Here is a 25,585-nt window from a genome sequence, read left to right on the forward strand (position 1 = left end):
GAAAGCTGTCTAATTCCTCCGACAACCTTATTTTTTTCCCCATTAATTAATGCAAATTGCTTAGACAGTTACCCAAGCCTGAATTGAATCTGGGTCCCTTGCTCTGAGAGACAGTATTGCCAACCACTGTGCCACGCACTTGACTTGGATGTTTTTCTGAAGGCAGGATTATAGATTCCAGTGCTTGATGATTTTTTTGCCCCAGGAATGAAACTATATTTGTAATTTCCAACCATTACTTCAGCTGAAATCACTCAGCCAGTGATTTCCCATACAGCATCCTATCTCAGCCACTAGCATTACGTTAGGTCCAGTTCTAGCTTTGGCATTACGGTTCTGCTGCTATTAGTGAAAGCAAAAGATACCCTTCTAAGATGTCTGGACTTATGGTCTGAAACACCTAGAGGATAAAACAATCCAAAGAGACATCGGAGTCCAGATTCACCTAGTACTAAGGTGAATGAATGCCTATTTGAAGCGGCAGCTGTACTTTAAATAAAAGTATTTTCTGATTTAATGTCTTAGCTCTAACATGTATTCTTTTATATATTGTGTATTTAATAAATTTAAGTTATTGATGACGTGATGCATTTATGTTGCAATTGCAAATCCTATTTTTTTGATACACCATAAATTTTCTCAAAGTATCCTGAGTTTTAGTGGTCTCTGTACAAAAAGACTAAGTATGTTTAAGTCAAAAATGTAAATATAACTAATTTATTTGCTTTCCAGTGCTTTTGCTACCCTAGAGGAAGAAGCTTGCACGGAGTTGGTGCCATACCTTGGTTACATACTTGATACACTTGTCTTTGCTTTCAATAAATATCAACATAAAAATCTTCTAATTCTATATGATGCTATTGGAACCCTTGCTGACTCAGTAGGGCACCATTTAAATAAGCAGGTAAGGAGAAAAAAGTGCTGCAGTGTGATCAATTATATCAAGTTATTAGCACAGCAAAGTCAGCAAATACTGAATGGCTCGGGCTTTATTCTGTAAAAAAGAGATTGAGGGGTGAGGCCTCTAAAGATGAAAGGACTGGACAGGGTAAGGTAGAAACAATGGCCCCACTTGTGGACTGCTCTAAACTAAGGACCATAAATATACGATTATCTCTAATAAATTAATGACTACAATGTGGAACAGTGAATAGTTGAAATAAGTAATAGATATGTTTATGGGGAAGTTAGATATAGACATGAAGGCTAAAGGAGTGGAGGATTGAGCAGCTGTTGTTTGTTGAAGAGGAATGGAAGGAGATTTATGTGAAGCATTACCATCAGCAATTAGATTGGATGGCCTGTTTCTGTGCTGTAAATTACATACACGATTCACTTTAGCTATTTGTTAGTAAGTTGAAATGTGTCAATGTCTATGGTACTGTACTGCTTTGGTACTCATCCAGATTTCGCACTGAAGATTTTTTACAAGATTGTTTTACTGTTTAGTTTAAAATTTGTTACGCATGCATTTATTAGCCTTGTGCTAAAAAATATTAGGTTTGTTCTTGTTGCATTCAATTTAATCTGTCCTGTACACAATGCAAAAGAAGCTCATTATTTAACTGGCATGAGATTGCAGAAATCTGCAGTATGGAGGGAATAGCAAGTGATGAGGAAGGCAAATAGAATTTTTTCTTAGGATCTCTCTTCCCCAGGGAGCAGTGGAGACAGGGCCATTGACTATTTATATGGCTGATTTAGATTCTTGATTATGGTATGGGGATACACAGGCCGCAGTCAGATCAGCCATGGTCCTATCCAATGGCAGAGCAGAGGCCAAATGTGGATTCGTGCTCTTAATATGTTCATATGTACATTAACAAAAGTTCCTACTCCTGTGCTCATGTTTCCCAGAATCACTGTCTTTGGTTTAAATGTCACAAACACTGAATTTAGAAGAGAGCTTCCATTACTCTTTCTGTAATTGGCAATGGTTCCAATTTTGAAAAAATCCAAATTGCTGTTAATTCCATAACATAAGAAATTGGAGCAGGAGGAGGCCAGTTGGCCCCTCAAGCCTGTTCTGCCATTCAATAAGACAATGGCTAATCAGATCATGGCCTCAACTCCCCTCTCTTGCTTGTCCCCACATAACCCTTTACTCCATTGTAGATCTTCTCCTGCTCCTGTAGTGATGCAAACAACTCTGCCATGTCCCTTCACTGAACAATCAGAGTTTCTAGAGCATGTTTTCCAAATCTTTCTGAAATATGTGGAATTGAAACATACAAAATTCTAGCAAGGTTGGACAGACTGGATGTTCTCCCTGGTTGGGGAGCCTAGAACCAGGGGACACAGTCTGTTAGGATTGGATTGAGAAATAATGTCTTCACTTAAATGGTGACAAACCTGTGGAATTCTCTATCACAGAATGCTGTGGAAGCCAAGTCACTGAAAATATTTAAGGAAGTTTTTTAGATTTTAATGGCATCAGTGATATGGAGAGATAGTAGGATAGAGAATCAGCCATTATCATATTAAATGGTGGAGTAGGCTGAAAGAACCAATAGCCTACTCCTCTTTGTTACTATAAATTTATAGAAATCTTTTCTGAATAAGCCTAATTAACATACAAGTTAACATAAACGGAAACTTTAGAACAGTGGTCCGGATTTTGGTGTCAATCGTGAATGGATGGCCTTAGCTCCTCGTTTTACTTCCCCACAGACTTTCTTGGGGCTTTTGCAGTGCAGCTACTGGTGATTAAAAATGTAGAACGTTTGTTGCCTTTTACAGAGAGAGATCAGTCAGGTCAAGCAACTGTGCATCTCCTTAACCAGTCAAAATGAAGAGTCCTTACTGAGATGCACAGAATCTAAACCAGAAAGTGTATGTTGGAATAGTTTACTCAATGTTGAATCAATTAATTAACATCAAATCGTATACAGAAAGTTAAAGGAAAAGAAAGAAAGATGGATTGAGAAAGATTAGGTAAAACAAAAAACTGTTTTTAATGTTTTCTTAAAATAACCAGCAATAATTAAAATGTGAAGGAATAAGACCCCACACTTAGGAAGGTAAATGCCACACTTAGGAAGGTAAAGTGCCAGAGTGGTTTGGTAGTAATTAAGGCATACTATGCCATTAAAAATTCACCTAGTGTTGAGTAGGAAAGTCCTTGCTCATTAATCATGTCAGAAAATGTAAGGAAGTAATTAGCCACAGTCCACAAAAGAGTAACTCCCAACTTAACACCCTTCCACATATCTAAATGTCGAATCTTAGTGAAGTAGTTACGGCAAAGCTTCAGGTTGGTTAAGGCAACTTGACAGCACCTTCCAGATTTTAGTGCTTGCTTACAATATCTGGTGTGATTTACTCATGAAAAATGATGGGTGTTGATAATGCTATTACTTAGTCTGTAAAATCTGGGCCATTATTGTTCGAAGTAAAAAAAAATCTTTTGTGATAATTGTTTAGTGCTAATTTTCTGTTCGAATTTAAGCAGTTCGTTTGAGCAGTAAAATTTACCATCTTTGTCTTTCTCACAAGGAATACATTCAAATGTTGATGCCTCCTCTCATTCAGAAATGGAATATGTTGAAGGATGAAGACAAAGATCTTTTTCCCTTGCTTGAGGTGCGAAGAACTTCAATATGTTATTTGCACAAAAATATTTACCTTGGTAGACCTTAATGAAATAGACACATCGTTGATTTAGCTGAGCTTGTGGATGTGTGTGTTCTAGGATGGTTGTCATGTCCCTTGCAATTATTACTACGTTACTGCTTTTCTGCTTTGCCTCTTGTTACAAGTTTTTTAAAAAAACTTCTTACTTTCATCCTGCCACTTCTGAGTTTTTCTTGCTGTCTATCCCCTGCCCATGGGTTTAGAAGATCTGGTCCCATTTGAGAATATTGTTCTTCAAACAGTGCCATGACACAGCCAGTTGCTTTTTTCTTTATGGATATCATATACCATTCACCAGTCAGGCTCAAAAAATCAACATTAACACAGCACCTGACACTGAAGATGATGCTTTTCAAAGGTTTATTCTGCTTTAATGCAACACTTACTGGATCTTGATCATTTGTACTTTTACTTTTCCCACTCTCATTTTTCTTCTTTAAACTTGGGATTTGTTTCTTTGAGCCTTACTTCTTGTAGTTTTCCTTAACTTTTCATTGCAGTCTCTAGTGCAAAGAAATAAATTCTGTTGACCTGACTGGTTATCTTGATTTCTTTTGTTATCCAGCTTAGATCTGTCCTGATTAAAAATAACTTGCCCTTGTCTTTAAATTCAAAGAACAATACAGCACGAGTGCAAGCTCTTTGGCCCGCCAAGCCTGCGGTGGTTCTTAATCCTTATTTTGCCCTGTATCCTATTGCCCATACGCAGTTTTGGTTGTTTTTGCCTCCTATTCATGTGTCTATCAAGATATACCTTGAACGTTGCTAACGTGCCTGCTTCCACCACATCCACTAGCAGTGAGTTCCAGGCACCCACCACCCTCTGTGAAAGGCTTACCCTACGCGTCTCCTAAATTTTCTCCCGTCCCATTTGATCTGTGCCCTCTTGTAGTTGACCTTTCCACCCTGGGAAAAAGCCCCTGACTATCCATCCTATCTATGCCACTCCTAATTTTGTAGACCACTATCAGCCTTCATCTTTCCAGTGAAAACAATCTGAGTTTATCCAACCTCTGGTACCTAAAACCCTGCAGACCAGGCATCATCCTGGTAAATCTCCTTTGCACCCTGTCCAAAGCATCCATGTCCTTTCCAATAGTGTGGTGACCAGAACTGCGTGCACTATTCCAAATGTGGCCTAGTTAGTTTTGTATAGCTGTGTCATAACTTACCAGTTTTCATACTGATGCTCTGGCAGATGAAAACAAGCATGCTATATGCCATTTTGACCACTTTATTCATTGTGTTGCCACTTCCAGGGATCTGTGGACCTGTACTCCCAGATTCCCGTAGGTCAAAAATGCTAACGATTCTGCCATTTACTGTTTAATTTGTAACTGAATTTGATCTTGCTAAATGCATCACTTTGCATTTGTCCAGATTAAACGCTACCATTTCTCTGCCCACGTTTGCAATCTATCCATATCCAGCTGTACCCTTTGACAATCCTCATTATTATCTGCAACTCCACTAATTTTCGTCATTCTGCAACTCCCCTGATCATCTCCAGTAATCTCCTAACCTGATACCATAGGACTTGTCAGTTTCTTTTTGAGCAATATTAAATACAACTTCACTGCACATCATCAGTAATAGCTTCTACTAACCAGATCACTCTGCCAGTTCCCTTTGCTGTAATTTTTGCTTATTCCTTTGAATAAATTATCACTTAGCAATCCTCTACCCATTGGATAATTTTACTAACCCAACATTACCCTAATTTCAGTCTAATTTTTACTGGACTTCTCAAATTGCTATTTTGTATCAGTCAATTACAGAACAACCTACAGGCTACACGCTGTAAACCAATTTTATCTGGCGGCTTAAGTCTGCAAACTGAAATAGTTGGCAATTCTTGACTCAGTTCAACTGTTGCTTTTGCTCTTATACTTTTTCTGTCCGTGAATTAATTGATTTCTAGCTGATGTGGAAATTTTCTTACTATCTCCTTTTCCTCCTGTTATGAGCCTACAACTTATTTCAGTCATGTCCTTCATTCTATTCTTTAAAAAAAAGGCTCTACACCTGACATCTTGATCTACTTGCAATGTTATGGTAACCTGGTCTCTGTGGCTCAAGGCTCACTGGAAGTTACAGAGTCATTTGTTTGTCAGAGGTAGTTTCTCCATTTCCTTTCAAATCTAGTTAACAACTGCGTCTTTTTGGATTCATCTCTAGTCCTTTTCTTCTCTTGATGTTCTTGGCCTTATTGTCTGTTTGGGGCTCTATTCATTGCCACAACTCCATTGCTAAAGTTAACTTCATAGAAGCTCAGTTTCATTTTTAACTGTCAAATGTCCTTTTACCAGCTCAAAGTTTGGTCAGACTTGTATTTCAGAAGGCTCTGCTGACATAGCGCACTTGTACCTAGGAAATAAATGGGTTTTGTCATGTTGCTTGTCCAATATCCAATACTGGCTGAACAGAAATTCCCTCAATCTAAAAACACTGGAAATACTGTTGCCACAAATTTCATTCCCTGACTACTGATGCAATTCCTGGCCATAGTGTGAAACTGAACCAGGCCATTTGCACCCTGGGGACAAGACGTTTTGGCCCTACATCCTGTCCAAAACAGCCTATTTCACTATCTTAATGTTGCCGTCTCTACCCTGCTTCAACTCATCTGAAACCTTCGTTTGTACCTTTGTGACCTGTAAATTCAACTATTACAGTGCTGTCCTAGTGAGCCTTCCACATTCTGACCTTTAAACTTGAGCTTATCTGATTATGTTGCAGGGGATAACTTGAGCCATTTGGAATGTCTTGTGTTGCTGTAATGAAGGCTCCACTTTATACATTGCGTGACCTGAAATAGCATTATATTAAATCTAATATGTTTTGTGTTATAGTGCCTGTCTTCTGTTGCCACTGCTTTGCAGTCCGGCTTTCTTCCATACTGTGAACCTGTCTACCAGCGTTGTGTAAATCTCGTCCAAAAGACTCTTTCCCAAGCTATGGCAAGTATTGTAATACTATGTGTAGATTTTCCAAGAAAATTATAGCTTGTTATAAGATGGTCACCCGTAAATCCAATGGAGATTTTGGATGACCTTTACCAAGTGAGTGGTTAGAGTATTAAACTTGCTACCACAAGGACTTTTTTGATCAGTCGTACAAGATTCATTTGAGGGAAGCTGGGTATATGCATAAAGGGCATAAGAATAGAATGTTATGCTAATAGGGTTAATTGTTGTTGTGTCAAACATTTCACCAGCTGAACCAATTGGATTGTTGCACCTGCTGTTTTGCTGTAACAAAAGTAACACATTTAATTCAATTTTGTTTATTCTTCCATGAACTCTATTGAAAGCTAGTACTGTGTGTGGAGTTTGCACATTCTCCCCGTGTCTGCATGGGTTTCCTCTGGGTGCTCAGGTTTCCTCCCAAGTAGTTAAGGCAAATGACATTTTGGCCTTTATTGCAAAGGGATTGAAGCTTAAAAAAGGGAGGTTTTGTTGCAATTGCACAGGGTGTTAGTGGGGCCTCACCTGGAATACAGTGTACAGTTTTGGGCCCCTTAACTAAAAAAAAGTAACATTGGAAGCAGTCCAAAGAAGAACCACCAGGCTAATTTCTGGGATGAGAGAGTTGTCCTATCAAGCGAGACTAAATAGTCTTGGTCTGCATTCTTTGGCATTTAGAAGTAATCTTATACATACAAAATCCTGAGGGGGCTTGATAGGGTAGATGATGAGGTGTTCTCACTAGTTGGAGAGTCTCAAACAAAGGGACATAGCTCCAAGATAAAGAACAGGTCACCTACAACTGAAATTCTCTGCCCAAAGAGTAGTGATAGCTGGATTCCTGTTTCTATTTTTACCACCTTAGCTGTACACTGCTGCCTCTGAGAAGAAATTTATATGCACCTCAGTTTTAATGTATAAGATGACTTCTAAATGCCAAAGAATGCAGACGCAGATTATTTAGTCTCTCTTGATAGGACAACCCTCTCATCCCAGGAATTAGCCTGGTGGTTCTCCTTTGGACTGTCTCCAATGTTACTATGTTGTGTTCTTGTGTTCAATATGCAGTAATAATTTTAAATTAGTAATGTTTACCACCTTAGTTTGTACACTGCTGCCTCACTGTGCCAGGGACTTGGGTTCGATTCCTGGCTTGTGTCACTGTCTGTGCAGACTCTGCACATTCTCCCTGTGTCTGCGTGGGTTTCCTCTGGGTCTTCCTGTTTCCTCCCACAGTCCGAAAGACATGTTGGTTAGGTGCATTGGCCATGTTAAATTTCCCCTCAGTGTACTCGAATAGGTGCTGTGATGTGGCAACTAGGTGATTTTTCACAGTAACTTCATTGCAGTGTTAATGTAAACCTACTTGTGACACTAATAAATAAACTTAAAACATTAATAATTGCGGTCAGGAAGTATTGGGGGCCCTTTTCAATACATCAGCTCTAATTTGGATTGATCTTTTTCCTTTTTTTAAATTTACTAAGTCTTAATGAAGGTCTTTGGGCCATGGTCCAGTGCAATGCCAAGATTGGAAGAAATAGAAGAGAAGACTAAGTTAATGGAGTAATGTTTTCTGACATTACTCCATTTAACTGTCTGGGTGTATATAGTCTAACATAGGTCGGTATTATTATAATCCAAATGGTTGTTTTCTTGTTCTGTACTTATATCATTGGTCCTTGTATTGCAGTTGCATGGTTCTCAGCCTGACCAGTGTGAGGCTCCAGATAAAGATTTTATGATTGTGGCACTTGATTTACTGAGTGGTCTGGCTGAAGGCCTTGGAGGAAGTATTGAACAGCTGGTAGCACGGAGCAATATTTTATCGTTAATGTACCAGTGCATGCAGGTAAGTAAATGTTCTGTTAAAACTCTCTTTTTTTAACTCCAAAGAAGAAACCAAAACTATGATTTTCTTTTCCCTTAACTATAGGATAAGATGCCAGAAGTACGACAAAGTTCATTTGCCTTGTTGGGTGATTTAACAAAGGCCTGTTTTCAGCATGTGAAACCTTGCATTGGTATGCAATGTCTTCTTTATTCATTTGTCTGTTTTACTATTCGGGTAATGTGAAATTCACTGTTAAGAAAATAAACGACGGGAAGCATGTTTTGTTGCACATGTAGTGGCATATTTTAATTGGACTATGACTTCAACTTTGTTTCTTTTTACAGCTGATTTCATGCCAGTTCTTGGAACTAATCTGAACCCAGAGTTTATTTCAGTGTGTAACAATGCCACATGGGCAATAGGAGAGATCTCCATTCAGATGGGTTAGTATTTGATGTATGTACATCAAGCTGTGAATTTGATAAGAAATATTATTTTCAGCACAAAAGGAGGCTATTTGACTGCTTTCCTTGGGGTGAATCCTTGATAGAGGAATCCAAAGCTAGTTTCCTTTTTCTTATTATTTCCTTTAATCTTGCATTCCCTTCAGCTTCATATTTTTGTTCACTTTTTCTAAAAGATTAGTGGCCTTTTCTATTCTCTATGGCAAAACATTCATGCTGTAACAGCTCTGATGCAGCCATTCTGCTCATAAATAAGATTCCCTTAACTGCTTTCCTTATCTAACGACTTGTTCCCACCCCTGCATTACTGATTCTCCAATCAGAATTGTTTTCCTGTATACGTGTGTCAAAGACATCATAATTTTGTGGGAAGAAAATTCCTTGCCCTACTGTGCTGCAGTGTAAATAGTTTCAATACATTAAGTTTCTCATAACTAGGTTTCTCATCCTTGATAAGCTAGTGAATATAGGGGCGGTTACAAAGTGGTTACGTATCTGGACTAGTCTTCCAGAAAACGAGTGGCTGAGGGAAGCGGCATTTATTTTAGACTTGATTAAAGTCATGGATAAGGAAGCCTGTTAATGATTACCTACTTCAGTCCCGCATTTGGTGAACCAGTACCCCAAGTTGAACAACATTTGGAGGAAGCACCAAGGAAAACAAGGCATAAAGCATTCTCTGGGTTATCGGGGCTTCAGTATTCATCACTACTTGCCGCAACTGACAGAGTTCGTTGAGTGCAGGAAGGCAGTTGGCAGCCAGTGAGAGAACCAAATCAAAGGATTTACCACATGCCAGACTACCTCCAGCAGATTTGTCTCTGACAACAATGACAGTAGTTATCACCTCACAGCTCTTGTAGAGATTAAGTCCTATCTTCACACCTAAGGACATATCCTGTTATGTGGAAATATCAGTGTATTAATTGGGAATTACTATCTCCTGCGCTGTAGCAATTCTGGGATGTTGTACAATTAAGAACAATTCTAGCAGCTCTCATTTGTATCCAAGCAGCAACAGAATTGTACATCACTACCAGCTGTGACTTGGGCCATTACATCCCTCTTCCTTCATCATCACGAAACCAGACAACTGAAGCGGGTTACAGGATAGAATGAGGAGAGTAATGCCAGGCATTATGAAAATGACATGCCAACCTGTTGAAACTACAGCATAAGATTACCTGCAAATTAAACAGGACAGGATGTAGATGGACAGAACTAAACAATTTCATAACCAATGGACCAGATCAAAACTTTGTAACTCTGCCAGATTAATTTGTGAGTGATGGAACAGGAGAGGGACTCCAGAAACTTTCTCAGCCTCAGCAATGCCTGAGCTCATATTATGAATGCAAAAGGCTCGGCTGAAGCTTTTTCAGGAATTGTCAGCAACAGGTGCAAATGGATCCTTCTGAGATTCAGGCGACAATTGCCTTTATGCAACCAATTCACTTCATGCACATGATATCAAGAAACAACTGTGTACACTGAACATGTTTGTACCTCCTTCCTTTGGTGCAAAAAACCAGTGCTCAGAAGTAGAAGTATTCATAGCTAAGCTATTTCACCACAGCTACAACACTAGTCTCCAGCTGCCATTAGGTAAAATGGCCTAATATATCAAATCCATTAAAATGCCAATCCAATTGAACCTACTGACTATGAACAACATTAATGGAGGGAGTCATCAACAATGGCTGGGAAATGATACTAATATCACAACTAGAGCAACCACAAAATATCATGGCTAATAAAGCAGGCCACAACTGCAGTACTTGTCTCTTCACCTGACTTCCCATAGCTTCTTTGCCACCTACAAGCACGTCTTGAACAGAAGTGTGATAGTATATTATCCATTTCTCTGGATGGATGAAGTTGGGGCTGCTCAAATTCAACACCATCTATTTGACTGGCATCCTACTTGATGTATATTATTCCCTACACTTAGCCATTTAGTTGTATAGAATTTGAGTATTGCTGAAAAAGAGACACGTGCTGTCTAAACTTTTCATTTTGCACTTATCAGGATAGCTCGCAAGAAATGACCAAACTAATGGAACAACATCTTATACTGTATAAAAAGAGAGTGCGGATTGGTTGACAAGTGGACTCTGGTGGAGGCGTTGCCATGGAGAACATAGTAGGGAGCAATTAGTTGCCCAGTTTTGTGCAAATTCAAACTGAGCGAATCGATTCCTGGTTCATCCCCAAGGAAATGCTTTGACCAAAGACTGTTTCCTAAACTTTAGTTCAGATGAGAAAATTGCAAAATATGAACATGTTCCTTCTATCTGCAAAGGATAAGGCCCTGTGTGTGAACACGTGACTTCTCGCATGTGTAAGAGAGCCACACTGAGTCTGACTAACAATCTTAAATTGGCTTTCAGTATAATTGTTTGCACAATCAGGGTATTTAGCAGGTGTTGTCCAATGGTGGAACTGATTGTTTGATACAATCCTCCTTTCTTGGAATGCACAGCTTATATACCAGCATTTCACCTACACTGAAATTAATATGCCTGATTGCCTATTTCTGCAATAGGCAGACCATCCTTTTTGGTGATTCTTAATACTGAAGCCACAACGTGCACTGTTTAAAGAATGTATTGCAGCAAGTTGCTAAGGCTTCTTCAACAGCTCTTAAACACGCAGCTGTCAATGGCTAAGAAAATGAGAGTAAGAGATTTTGCAACACCAGGTTAAAGTCCAACAGGCTTATTTGTTAGCACAAGCCACTAGTTTTCAGAGCACTGCTCCTTCATCAAGTGAGTGGGATTTCAGTTCACAAGCAGAACTATAAAGAGAGACACTCAATTTACAAAAGAATGGTTGGAATGCGAGTCTTTACAGGTAATCAAGTCTTCAAGCTACAGACAATGTGAGTGGAGAGTGGGTTAAGCACAAGTTAAAGAGATGTATTGTCTTCAGCCAGGTCAGTTAGTGAGATTTTGCAAGCCCAGGCAAATCTGGGGGTTAGTGTGACATGAGCCCAAGACTTGGTTGAGGCTGTCCTCGTGTGCGAAATTTGGCTGTCAGTCTCTGCTCAACAAATCTGTGTTGTCGAGTGTTGTGAAGGCTGCCTTGGAGAACGTTTACCCGAAGATCAGAGGCCGAATGCCCATGACTGCTGAAGTGTTCCCCAACAGGAAGAGAAGTCTCTTGCCTGGTGATTGTCGCGAGGTGTTCGTTCATCTGTTTTCGTAGCTTCTGCATGGTCTCCCCAGTGTACAGTGCCTCGGGACATCCTTTCTTACAGCATATCAGGTAGATGACGGCTGAGTTGTAAGTGTATGTACGGTGTACCTGTTGGTTGATGTTCTCACATGAGATAATGGCATCCTTGTTGATGATCCGGCATGTCTTGCAGAGGTTGCTGTGGCATGGTTGTGTGGTGTTGTGGTCACTGTTCTCCTGAAGGCTGGGTAGTTTGCTGCAGACAGTGGACTGTTTGAGGTTGTTTGAAGGCAAGAAGTGGGGGTGTGGGGGTGGCCTTGATGAAGTGTTTGTCGTCTTCAGTGACATGTTGAAGGCTCTGGACAAGGTGTTATAGTTTCTCTGCTCCGGGAAAGTACTGGACAGCGAAGAGTAATCTATCTGCTGTGTCCTGTGTTTGTCTTAATGCATGCAGCAGATACAGAGAAACAGTGATCTCCAAGTTACACTATACTAACTTGACATCTATCTCAATTTCTTCCATATCAAAATCATCAACTCCGTAACTAATGACATTACAAATGTAATATCACTGTAAACAGCAGCAGTTCAAGAAGGCCCACCGCTGTCGCCTGAAGGGGAACTAGGAATGATTAATAAATGTTGGCTGTTACAACTCTAGTATTACCCATTTCTGATAAAGCCTTGTATCCCAAAGAATGATTTAAACTAACAGCCCAATCCTAAGGAGCAGGGAGCTGTTCCTGTGAACCACCTGTGAATTGGAATAAATAAATCAGAGAATTAAATGTATGTTCAGAATGTGATTCATGGGTACTAGTACTGGGAAAAGATGGATAAAAGCAGAAATTGCTGAAAATTGGTCTCAGCAGCTTCTGTAGAGAGAAGCAAAGTAAATGGTTCAGGTTGACGACCTTTTATCAGAAATGGGTAATATTAGAGTTGTAACAGTTTTGAAGCAGATGAAAGATGGAGAGAAGAATAGAATTATAGAATGGTTACATCACAGGAGAAAAAAAACCTTTGGGTTGTCAAGTCTGGCAGCTCTCTGCAATAACACTTTAGCTAGTCCTAATTCCCCACCTTTGCTCCTCCTGTCGGAACTAAGACAGATCCCTAACCTTTTTGAATTAACATTGTGAGCTAAATCTATTAACTTATTTAAATGAAACACACTTTGCAAAGCCAAAGAGTCTCGTAATGGGGTAAATAAAGAAACATCCCTGGAGCAGTTATGAATATCAGAGTGATGAATAGCTGACTTCTGAAAGTGAAAAAGGGAAAACTAAAACCATCAGAGGGAGCTGTTCCTTAGGATTGGGCTTCACTTAAACCAGCCTGGAACCAGTGTCCTGGTAAATCGTAAAACTAAGGCTGAATCTTGGATACTCTGTTTTATTAACAGCACTCAACCTGTCCTACCACCTCAAATAACTTGTGCATATGCACACCCAAGGCTCCTGCACCCACTTCAGAATTGTATCCTTCATATTGTCACTCCATGTCCTTCCTTCCAAAATGAATCACTTCATGTTTTTCCACATTGAACTTCATATGCCAGTTGTGCACCCATTCCATAAACTGTGTACCTTGTTAAGTTTACCATCCTATTCACAGTTCATTGTACTTCCAAGTTTCATATCATCTGTAAATTTTGAAATTGTGCTTTGTAAACCAAGGGCTAGGTTTTATTATATGTCAGGAAGAGCAAAGGTTCCGAGAGTGACCCTTGTGAAACTCCACTACAAACTTCCTTTCAGCTGGAAAAACATCCACTAACCACTATGCACAGTTTCCTGCCACTCACCCAATTTTGTAGCATGCTACTATATTTTTATTTCATGAAGTATAAGTTCGCTCACAGCTCTGTTCTGAGGTACTGTATCAAATGTCTTTGTAAGCCCATGTATGCCATATCAACAACATTGCCCTCATCAAGGCCAGTGCCTCTGCAATTTATTTACACCATTGCTTAACCCTATATCCTTGGATGCATCTCATAGGTCCTGTGCTTTATCAACTTTAAATATAGACAATCTATTGAATATCTTATCAATTTTAAATCGTTCTAGTATATTAATTACCTCCTCTTTCACCATGGACTGGGTAACATCTTGGTTATTTAGAAAAAAATCTATAGACTTCTCCAAATTGTAATTTGAACTTGTAAAGAAAGTGTTAAGTCACTGAAATATGAAATGGATCAGTTATGTACTGAGTAAAATATTTTAAGTACTGTGGTATTTTATTGCAGCTCCTTGCTGCTCCTGTCTCTATTTTGTGCTTTGGCTAAACTATGATTGAAAAATATATATTTTCTTTCACTTTCTCCCGAGCAAGGTGCAGGGGAGGAGGAATGAAGTAAAATTCCTTCCAACTTCACTTTCTTCATTCCTAAGTGCACTTTGTGTTTACGCCTGATTTCTTAAAACAAATATGTAGAATTTTAAAACGCAATGAGTGAAGAACTGCCTTTAATTGGTTAAACTCTTCACTCCGTTAATTTTATTTTTTCACTAGGGATTGAAATGCAGCCTTATGTGCCCATGGTCTTGCACCAGCTGGTGGATATCATTAATAGACCTAACACACCAAAAACTTTACTGGAAAATACAGGTAACCCAAATAGTGATTTTGTAGGATGCTTAATTTGTTGAGTATTATTCCAATTAGGAATGTTTGAAATATATCTGTGGCTAAGAATATATTTTTAATTGCATTACTAATATTGTGTGTTGGCTATTGGCAGAAAAATGTCAGCTAGTTTATAAAGCAACTCTTCAGAATTTGTTCTATCGCATTGCTTAATTTTAGCTTTTAGGTGAGGCTACTGGTCCCAGAGAATTATTAAGAGGGATGATAGTCCTACCTATTGGGGTTGCTCTCTCAGTTGTATCCACAAAATAATTTCTGCACTGTATTTATTGCATAGTGGAATCAATCTTTACAAACCTTAATTTTAGAAATACTGAACAAGCATAAAATATTGAATAATGAAAATGACCAAACTTTTCAATATTAAAGAAGGGTATTTTGTTTAAATGCTTGACTTACGAAGGTTAGCCTTAAAGTAACATTTATTAAAATAGAAATTCGGTGCATTATCATTGCATTATTTTGAGGCTTCTAAGTGCGTGATAATTGGAACAAGCTTGCTGATTTGCTGTCAGATGCATGGTCTGATCAATTACTTTGAGAGACTATTGACAAATGAATAAACTTTTCATTATTAACATTAAATAAATTTGCATTAAACTTACTAAAATGGGTATAAAAGGTACTAGTCAAGAATATTACTCGCCTGGATGAGTGCAGTCTAGCAACATTCTCAAAGCCTGACACCGTCCAAGACAAAACAACCCATGTGATCGCAGCCTATTTATCACCTTTAAACATTCACCTAACTCCATCACCAGCACAGCGTTAGTGTGTACTAGCTACAAGGTGTAATGCAGTAACTAGCCAGGTTTCCTTCAACTGTATCTTCCAGCTTACAGCCTCGACCACCTAGAAGGACAAGAGCAGCAGACCTGTGGGTACATCACTGCCTGCAAGTTCCCCTCCAAACCATACAACATTCTCACTTGAAACTATATCAGTGTTTCTTTATTGTCGCCAGGTCAAAATTCTGGCTTCCCCTCCCTTGCACCACTTGGTTCAAGAAGGCAGCTCACCACCACCATCTCATGGACATGTAAAAACCTTACAGATGCTGGCATTGCCACTGATGCTCACATCCTATGAATGTGAAAACAAAATTATATCTATATTTTTTCTGACAGACGTGATGTACAATTGGCATACTGGAATGCAATTTGGTTCTTCAACATGTTTCAACTCCCCCAAGTAACATTACTTATGCAAAAATATTGTTTGTTTATATATAGCTGATGACCCAGAATACTGCAGTAGTATTGTCAGATTATCTATTTTAGTTCTGCCTCCTTTCACTTTCGGATTTCTAATATCCAAACATTTCCAAACTCATGACCTGGGGAATTTCTTGCTCTTATTCTGGTCAGCAACTCTTGTCTCACCGAAGCAACTTATTGCTCTCTCATCAGATTTTATTTTGTATGCTGTCTATGTATTTATTATTAAGGAATAATATACTCAAATGTAATTAGCACATAGTTACAAGAACATTTAAAACAAGCCTTTTATTTTGTGTAGCACTTTTTTTGATCTCAGGACAGGTGCCAAAGTGCTCTGCAGCAATTAAATGGTTCTGAACTGTAGTTACTGCTATAATAATCCATTATATTTGTTTTGTACAGAACTTGCATCTGACACGGAGTTCAGTTGACTCCTGTAGTAAACGTTTTCTGGCAGCTTTTTTTTTTGGTGATTAATGAATATCTAGAATAAGGACATTTATATTCATAAGCTTGTTCCTCTTTCTCAGCATTTAAATACAATTTAGGTCTTTCAAATGCAAATGTAGATGTGCATTGAGATTACACAGCAGCAATAAATGTGAACAAAATGTTGCACGTTTAATGAAGGATAACTGATCAACTGTCCCTTTTTCTAAATATGCTGTATTGCAATGGGTTGAATAATTGATTTTATGTAAATGTCCCTGTTTTAATGTAGAAATGAAACTGTGCAATGTAGCAACACTGCCTATTGTGTGCCCTTACATATAAGCTGACAGTTCTTTCTTAGTTCCTTTCTAAACTCCCAGAATTTTTAACCATACATGAAACACAATTGCTAGTTGCTCCTAGTTCTTGATGTGATTTTAAAATATTGTCACATGCTTTGACAGTCTGGATTCTTAGCTATCCCTTTTTTTCTAGGTATATCTATCTTTTATAAAACAAAAATAGCATAGATGCTGTAAATCTGAAAGAGGAAATGCTGGAAGTACTCAGCAGGGCTGACAGCAACCAGGTAGATGTTTCAGGTTAACCCCTTGAATCTCTAAATTTTTCTAGCTTTGACTAAAGACCATCAACCTGAAGAGTTCACTCTGATTTTCTGTTCACAATTGCTGTCCGACCTGCTAAGTATTTCCAGCACTTTGGGATTTTTTTTTATTTTACAAATCTATCCCAGAAAGGCTGAATCTAATTCAAAGTTTTTTTTCTGATGAATAAGATTACAAAATTTTAAGCATTTTCGCAGGAGTCTTTTCTTGAGTGAGGTGTTGCTATAAAAAATCTTTCCATAATTTGAGATTTTTGAAATTTGGTTACATAGTGAAAAAAAGTTTTCTGCTAAATGCGGTGTTATTCAAATTGGAAATATATTTTGTGTGCGACGTGCATGTTACGCAAGTTGCAAAAAATTTTGTATCAATTGGCATACTTCATACAGTTTGATCAGTATATCCTACACTGAACTTTATTTTTGAATGAACATTCATCTGCTTTTCTGCATGTCTCATCAGATTGTTCATGAATGCTTGTTTTAATGAGAATGTTGCATAGTTTGTGTCTCTTGAACATAGGTTTCCCTTCTCTGCTTTATATGAATCTGCTGAATTTTTGTAATGTCCTTTGTAGTTAGCTTGGAGTAATCCTTAAACCATTACTTTTTCTTTCTGAATGATAACCTTTTGTGAGTTTAAAGAGGAACACTTCTAAAACACTTGGTTGATTTCCATGTTTTACGTAGCCTGACTATCAGAATTAAAGTGGATATGATAAAGCCTTCTGAAAAGAACAAAAGCTATTTAAGTTAAAGGGTTTCTATTTTAAAATGTTCTTTTTCCCACTTTAAGATAAATCGTTAATTTTCTTTCAACCATAAATAAAGAATAGATTTTATTTCATTCTACAGCCATTTTGAAGGTTTTAATAATATGCTCCTTCCCCTTTCATAGCTCTCAACTTACTTGCAAAAATGATCCTTATTAATTACTAACCCAGTTTAGGAAACACAATAATTGTGATTTTAACTTCTGATGACAGATAAAATGGCATTTACATTATATCAAAGTTTAAAATTAAACATTTAAATTGTTATCTAAGCAACTGTAAGAAGTACTTTTGTATTTTTCTTGTTTAGCTCAATGAGTACGTTGAGTATGCAAAGTGAAAGCAAATTTTTCATGAGGGAGCGGTTACATTGTCACTTACATTATCAGTAATTTTGCATCAGGTTGGTAATATAAAAATAACAATATAACAGAAGAGATTAATATACAGAGGCCCTTTCTAAGGAATCTGCTTCATGCTGGTTTGAGTTTTCAGATTGGAATATAACTGCAACTTAGTAAAGAGAACTTTAAAATTTGAAGTAATATCGAAAGAAATCTATTTGCCAAAACAGTTCAGCAATTGGAAGGGTTGTTGAGTTTGATATTTCAGGAGGTCTCATATTTGTTCAGTTGGAAGGGTTAGTTTAAAATTCGGGTGTGCTTTGGGAGTGTTCCCTCTTTTGACGTACCTTTTTTTATTTTTTAAAGATTGCACCATAACTTCTGCCTCCCTTCAATGGGTGGTAGTTAATCTAATAATCAACTCAAAAAGATGATCTTAATTTTGTTATCATACACAGATTCTGTTGATTTCTGTTTCTGAGTTATTTGTTGTTTTTTCTTTATTTTTCTCCTCCCCCTCATTTGCTCATGTCTTGGTTGGCGTTTGGTGGTGTATAACCGTGATTGCGTTACCGTAGCAATAACAATTGGTCGTCTTGGTTACGTTTGTCCTCAAGAGGTGGCCCCCATGCTACAGCAGTTTATAAGACCCTGGTGTGTATTATTCAATCTTTATTTAATTCATTTTCCTCTTCACTCTTTCTCTATCTCTCTCACTTATAGCAAATAGTTTTCAGTTGATTGCAAATTCACAATCCTTAACCATTGCCAACCATGTGACTAATCTTGTCCTATCAGGTTTGTGATTTTTCAGTAGCACCGTTATGTGTGTATTTTTATTTTATGTTGTGGCTAACAACTAACTGATGCATGGGATAAGATTGTCACATGCTTGCCGTATTAAGAAGCTTGATTATGAACGTAAAAGCATTAAAGAAATTTTCATCAGAATGATAAATTGCATGCAGAAATCTTTGTATAAAGTTATAAAAATACAGAACTTCAGTTGGCTATGAGAAATATGTTCTGAAACTATTAACTTTTAAGGTCAAACACTTTGCTTGCAAACTGTGGAAGTCTGTTGTATTCAGCTTGTACGAATACCAGCTTGTGTTCCACCTTGTCTTATATTCAATCATTTGTCTTTCACATGCTGCTTTTTAAAACTGAATGGCTGAAGTAAATCTTGTACTACTGAAAAAACTGAGTTCTGCAAAGGATAATATTGTTGAAATGATGGGTTAATTGAAGTACTCTTTAAAATGGTTTTTGTTTTTTTAAAGTGTTTGATGGAATAACCAAATCACACTGAACACAACCTTAGTCCCAATGACTTAATACAAGTTTGTGTGAATATTTAAATATTTCATTATATACCAATTTCACAAAAAAGGAAGTATTTGCAGCTTTTTTTTAGAACTGAAAACATTGTAACTTCATTAATTTATTGTTTAAAGAAGATCTTACGAGACTAGATTATTGGTTTACATGAAATACATAATGTTCTGTTTAAGTAAAAACCTGAACTTTAATTGTGTTTTTGCAGTCAGACTTGCAAAGAGGACAATCAAACAACTAAATTAATTGCAGCATATATATTCCATTAAATACTATACATTTGTGTGCAGTGCTTTAGTGCATTAAAACCAGTCTTTGTACATAACCCACGTTTATACATGAACTTTTTTAACACTATTGAACAGGTGTACTTCCCTGCGAAACATAAGGGATAATGAAGAAAAAGATTCTGCTTTCCGTGGCATTTGCAGTATGATTGGTGTCAATCCAGCAGGAGTTGTGCAGGTGATAAGTTGTGACCAGTTCATTTGCTAGCTTTTTAGTAATGATGCTTGTGATGGTGATTTTAAAATGGGGATCAAAAATGCTATCGTTATATTTGATTTCCTGAAATATGACTTATTTCTTAAATAAAAGCAACTGGAATGCTGCCTAAAATCTTCAGAATAAACAACAGCGTAGAGCCCACCTAATAAAATTTATGAAGTTTAAAGTTTTCAATATATTTTGCAGCAGTTTGTTGAATGTTAACTGAAAGCTGAGTAGCACAAAACTAGTTTAACATTGTTTTGTTTAAAGCAGTAATGTCCTTTGGTTTCTGTATGAATTTGTATCTGAAGAATTACTTCTGTTTTGTACAGTAAGGTAATTGGCAGTCTAGCGTGTCCAGGAAACTTCACCCAGCCAGAAGTGTTGGAGGTTCATTGGCCTGATACTATCCTTTTCATTCGAGATCCTTCAAGAACAATGTTAGAAGAGCAAGGAGAGTAACATTGCCTAAATTTTAGGGAAGTGCGAGTTTATGTTTTAGGCAGCTTTGAGGCAGTGGCTTCATAGAATTTACAGCCAGGCAGACTCAGTTTTTCATCTGGACTGCTTTTGGCTTAATGCAGATAGTCATTAGCCCATCTAATTCAAGATGAGTGAAAATCTAAATGTGCTGTCTTAGTAGAAATAAACACTTAATCCTGTCAAATTAAGTGCTTTACTGCAGTAATGTTGTGACAGTGGGTGGATCAAACTGGACAAGACAGTATCTCCAAGATGGAACTTTACTGGTTACACTCTGGAAAATGAGGTATACATTCTTTTGAGACTTCAAGATTATTGATCACCGAGGTATAACCCAAACCATCACTATCAAGAATGTTAAGTGTCAAGAAAATCAGAAGGGCTAGATGAAAAGAGTGGGAGAAGAACCAACCTTCAATACAACAGATAACTAACTGCGTAGCAGAACAGGGCACCTACTCGAATGTATTGTGGTCTGAAATGATTGCAATACAACTGGGTTCCAGCAGCTCCAAGATGAAGACCTTTTAATCAACATGGTGCTGAGTCTGGTAAGTGATCTAAATTATACTGCCATCTGCCTTTTCTGGTTACAAAATGTAATATCAGCATAACAGTACTCTGTCTTCTAAAGTACATGACAGTAATTTTGGCAAGATCTTTTAATTGCCAAAATGTGCATCGACAATTATTTGCCTTGCTTGCAATAAATGTGAAAAGCGGCTTTCAACAATCGCTATTTAAATAGTTGTCATTAATGCACAGTCAAAAGTTGAATACTGAATGCTATTTTCTGTTTCCACAGATAACATCTATCAGCATTTCTAAGAAAAGTGCATTTGAAGTTGACAATTCTCCCTTTCTGCCTGCAAAACCTAGATTTAAGTCTATGGTTATGAGTGCTGTGGAACTGGAGGAGGAGAATCGGAAGTCACAGCTTTCACTTGATTGCAAACTGTAAAAATTCATACAGACTGTAACACTGGAGGCAGAGACGCAATTCACAGATAATGACACTGCAATGTCCCCAACCAGACCCCCAGAACTGAGGAGATGAGCCCATTTACCTGCTTCACAGGCAGTGCAAAAGCTGGGCATTACAATCTGGCCACATCATACATAAAAGATATCCATTTCCATATTGGACATGTCTGATTTTCAGGCATCTGGGGCAATGACTTAGGACAGGCATTAGGCCCCTTTCACGTACTGAATGAAGGTCTAATGCTTGTTTTGCGTTCCCATGAAATTAAATTGTCAAGCCTAGGAACCACCCACCATTGAAATTGAGCTTAACTGAAAGGAGGAATGGCCCTTGCATGATCTGCAGCACCCTTAACTGTAATTGGCTGCCTCTTGATAATCTTGGAGAGCCAGGTGCTCAGAAATTCAGCAGTTTCAACGCGCAAACTGCCTATGAAGGATTGGCAATTACTGACAGCTCACATAAATCATTCAAATCAGGCTTGACATCCGATTTATGTCCTGGCTTCGAGCCTAACTGTTTATGCCTTCACAAAATAAAGGGCGTAAGTTTTTTTTTGTGCATGAGGGGCAGAATGTCCTGCAAGGTAGTATGATCTGGAGTGCAGACTTTGCTTCCCTCTCTTGCACTGCTCTATCTCACTAAGACGTTGTGACTCAAAGCAGTTGTAATTTTGAACAGTTGGCGCTAGCTACTCCCAGTCACTAATGTCAGTGCTGCCGCATTGAGAGCTTCAGTGTCTTGAAGTATTTTCTTTGTTCCCCCCCCCCCCCCCCCCCTTCCATTGGCCCTTTGAGTGTACAGAAAACAGGATCGGTCACAGGAATGCTTTTCAGTCATCTGGATACAGTGTCCTCTCCATCAAAGTTGACTTGCAGGAGTTTTGCCTGAATGCTTATGAAGTTGGCTTCAGGACGGACGCTAGCATTTGTTCAACAATCCCCCCATTGTGTCAGGAGGCCAAGGCATTTCTGATGGAATTTTTTTAAGCACTTTTGTGTGTCCTTGATATCCAGTTTAGGATTCACCTCACTAAAGGAGCTTGGTTACAACAACTGCTCTGTACACTAGGGATTTGTTGATTTCCGGAGGTCTTTGTTGTTGAACACTTGCTGCTGTATTTTGTAGAAGGCTGAGCCAGCACAGTTGATCCTGTGTTGGCTTTCCTTTTGAAAAGGAAAAGTTAGCCTTCTGAGAGATGTGGCTGTCAAGGTATGGGAAGTGCTTAACACATTCGAGTGATTCCTTCCACACATGTGGGGGGTGGAATATTTGGCTGACCAATTATGGGTTGATATGAGTTTTGTTTTAGCAACGTTCAAGGATGGGCAGAGTTTCTTGTATGCAGAGTTGAAGAAATTGAGAGTGGCTTTCAAATCTTGTGCAGAGTGAGCATTGATACTAGAGTTATCCACAAACTATAGATCAGGAATGTCTATGGGGGCCAAGAATACATCCTTCAGGAATATGAGCGGTCACAGTGTTGGAATGAAAGAGAAGTCACTCCAGATATTTATTCCTTTGGCTTTGGATAGATAAGGAATGTAACCAGTTGAGGACACTCTCACCCAGATGGATGATAATGAAGAGGTGTTGGAACATAGAACATTACAGCGCGGAACAGGCCCTTCGGCCCACAATGTTGCGCCGACCAGTCTTATTTTTTAAAAAAAACATTGACCCACTAATCTAAACCAATCCCTTTTCGTCCATAAACCTATCCACCAATCTCTTAAACGCCCCCAAACTAGGTGCATTTACAACTGCAGCAGGCAGGGCATTCCAGTCCCTCACCACCCTCTGGGTAAAGAACCTGCCCCTGACATCCGTCCTATAACTACCCCCCCTTAATTTAAAGCCATGCCCCCTCGTGCTAGATTTCTCCATCCGAGGAAACAGGCTATCACCATCCACCCTATCTAAACCTCTAATCATCTTATATGTTTCTATAAGATCCCCTCTTAGCCGCCTTCTTTCCAGTGAAAACAACCCCAAATCCCTCAGTCTCTCCTCATAGGACCTCCCCTGCATACCAGGCAACATCCTGGTAAACCTCCTCTGCACCCTCTCCAAAGCCTCCACATCCTTCCTGTAATGTGGGGACCAGAACTGCACACAGTACTCCAAGTGCGGCCGCACCAGAGTTGTGTACAGTTGCAACATGACGCTACGACTCCTAAATTCAATCCCCCTACCAATAAACGCCAAGACACCGTACGCCTTCTTAACAACCTTATCTACTTGATTCCCAACTTTCAGGGATCTATGTACACATACACCTAGATCCCTCTGCTCCTCCACTCTATTCAAAGTCCTCCCATTAGCCCTATACTCAACACATCTGTTATTCCTACCGAAATGGATTACCTCACACTTCTCCGCATTAAACTCCATCCGCCACCTCGCTGCCCAGCTCTGCAACCTGTCCAAGTCACCCTGCAAACTTCGACACCCTTCCTCACAATCTACCACACCTCCGACTTTGGTGTCATCAGCAAACTTACTAATCCACCCAACTATACCCTCATCCAGATCATTAATAAAGATTACAAACAGCAGTGGCCCCAAAACAGATCCCTGAGGCACACCACTCGTAACCGAACTCCATGATGAATAATTACCATCAACCACCACCCTCTGTCTCCTATCTGCTAACCAATTCCTGATCCAAGTACCTAAATTACCACCAATCCCATACATCTGCATTTTCTGCAGAAGCATACCATGGTGAACCTTATCAAACGCCTTACTAAAATCCATATATACCACATCTACTGCCTTACCCCTATCCACCTCTTTGGTCACCTTCTCAAAGAACTCAATAAGGTTAGTAAGGCACGACCTTCCCGCTACAAAACCATGCTGACTATCTCTAATCAATTCATTACTTTCCAAATAACTATAAATCCTATCCCTAATAATTCTTTCTAAAACCTTGCCCACTACAGAAGTAAGACTCACTGGTCTATAATTCCCAGGGAAGTCTCTGTTCCCCTTCTTAAACAATGGGACAACATTCGCTGTCCTCCAATCTTCCGGTACTATACCAGAGACCAACGACGACCTGAAGATCAGAGCCAGTGGCTCTGCAATCACCTCTCTTGCCTCCCATAGAATCCTAGGGTAAATCCCGTCTGGACCAGGGGACTTATCTATTTTCAACCCATCTAGAATATCCAACACATCCTCTGTATCAACTACAATACTTTCTATTTTACACCCCTTCACCCCAGTGACCTCCTCAGCTACATTCATATCGTCCTGCGTGAACACCAAAGAGAAATAATGGTTCAATGCCTCTCCAATCTCTTCCGGTTCCACACACAACTTCCCCCTACTGTCTGTAACTGGCCCTAATCTTGTCCTAACCAACCTTCTGTTCTTGACATACCTATAGAACACCTTAGGATTCTATTGGAGGGGAACTGTGAACAGTGTCAAAGGCTGCAGATAGGTTGAGAACGACCCTACCAAACTTTCAGTCGGCGTGGATGCAATCCAGTAGACCAGGGATTTTATTCTGTCCAGTTTGTTTAGTTTATCAATAATGTTCCCACTTTCTATCCTGAATGTTTTAATCATCTCTTCTTGTGTCAGGTTACATATCCCCAATAATAGAGTAATTATCTCTGCCATTTCAATGTCATTGTTTATTTATCATGTACCCCTTAATGGCCCCATCCATATCTTGATTGTTTTTTGTTACTTATGTATCTCTAGAATGTAAGTTATTTTTATCTTTATTGATGATTTAATTTTATAGTTTCCCTTTGCCTTAATTGTTGCTTTTTCATGAAATCGTTTTATTTTCCCTTTTATTATTTATTCACTCCTCTATGGTTCTTATGCCTTCTCAATTTTATCCTTATTTTTTAATGGCAAAACAGTAGCAATAGCAATAATGGCATTATTGACAAGCTCTTACTTTTTTTGTGGAAAGTGATGCTTTCTGAAAATAAATCAATTAACATTAACATTACAAACTTTAAAACTATGCCCAATATGAAGCGTATGTGTGAAGAAAATGCAGATTGTGTTTAGTTTCTTAGTGGTTCAGTGGTGAGAAACAAGGTTTCAGATACATTGTTTTTCTAACTAAATCCTATTTCAAATGTGCTTTCATTCGTTCAGGTTTGTCAGTAACATCAATATTGTTTAACCTAGTTT

At 38.6% G+C, this 25,585-nt stretch overlaps 1 protein-coding gene across 2 annotated transcripts in view; it reads left to right on the plus strand.

Moving 5' to 3' along the window:
- The window catches only part of tnpo1 (transportin 1), a 171,377-nt gene that overhangs the window by 131,242 nt on the left and 14,550 nt on the right, over window positions 1-25,585 (plus strand). For both annotated transcript variants that reach the window (XM_080189242.1, XM_080189244.1), the window contains exons 14-22: window positions 733-904; window positions 3,496-3,582; window positions 6,486-6,593; window positions 8,293-8,451; window positions 8,536-8,623; window positions 8,778-8,876; window positions 14,595-14,690; window positions 18,702-18,777; window positions 19,827-19,926. In XM_080189242.1, coding sequence (XP_080045368.1) covers window positions 733-904; window positions 3,496-3,582; window positions 6,486-6,593; window positions 8,293-8,451; window positions 8,536-8,623; window positions 8,778-8,876; window positions 14,595-14,690; window positions 18,702-18,777; window positions 19,827-19,926 — 985 coding nt within the window. The remainder of the gene's footprint in view (window positions 1-732; window positions 905-3,495; window positions 3,583-6,485; window positions 6,594-8,292; window positions 8,452-8,535; window positions 8,624-8,777; window positions 8,877-14,594; window positions 14,691-18,701; window positions 18,778-19,826; window positions 19,927-25,585) is intronic.

Source organism: Carcharhinus amblyrhynchos, chromosome 5 (genome assembly GCF_965287045.1).
Source record: "Carcharhinus amblyrhynchos chromosome 5, sCarAmb.v2.hapA, whole genome shotgun sequence".
Classification (NCBI taxonomy): domain Eukaryota; kingdom Metazoa; phylum Chordata; class Chondrichthyes; order Carcharhiniformes; family Carcharhinidae; genus Carcharhinus; species Carcharhinus amblyrhynchos.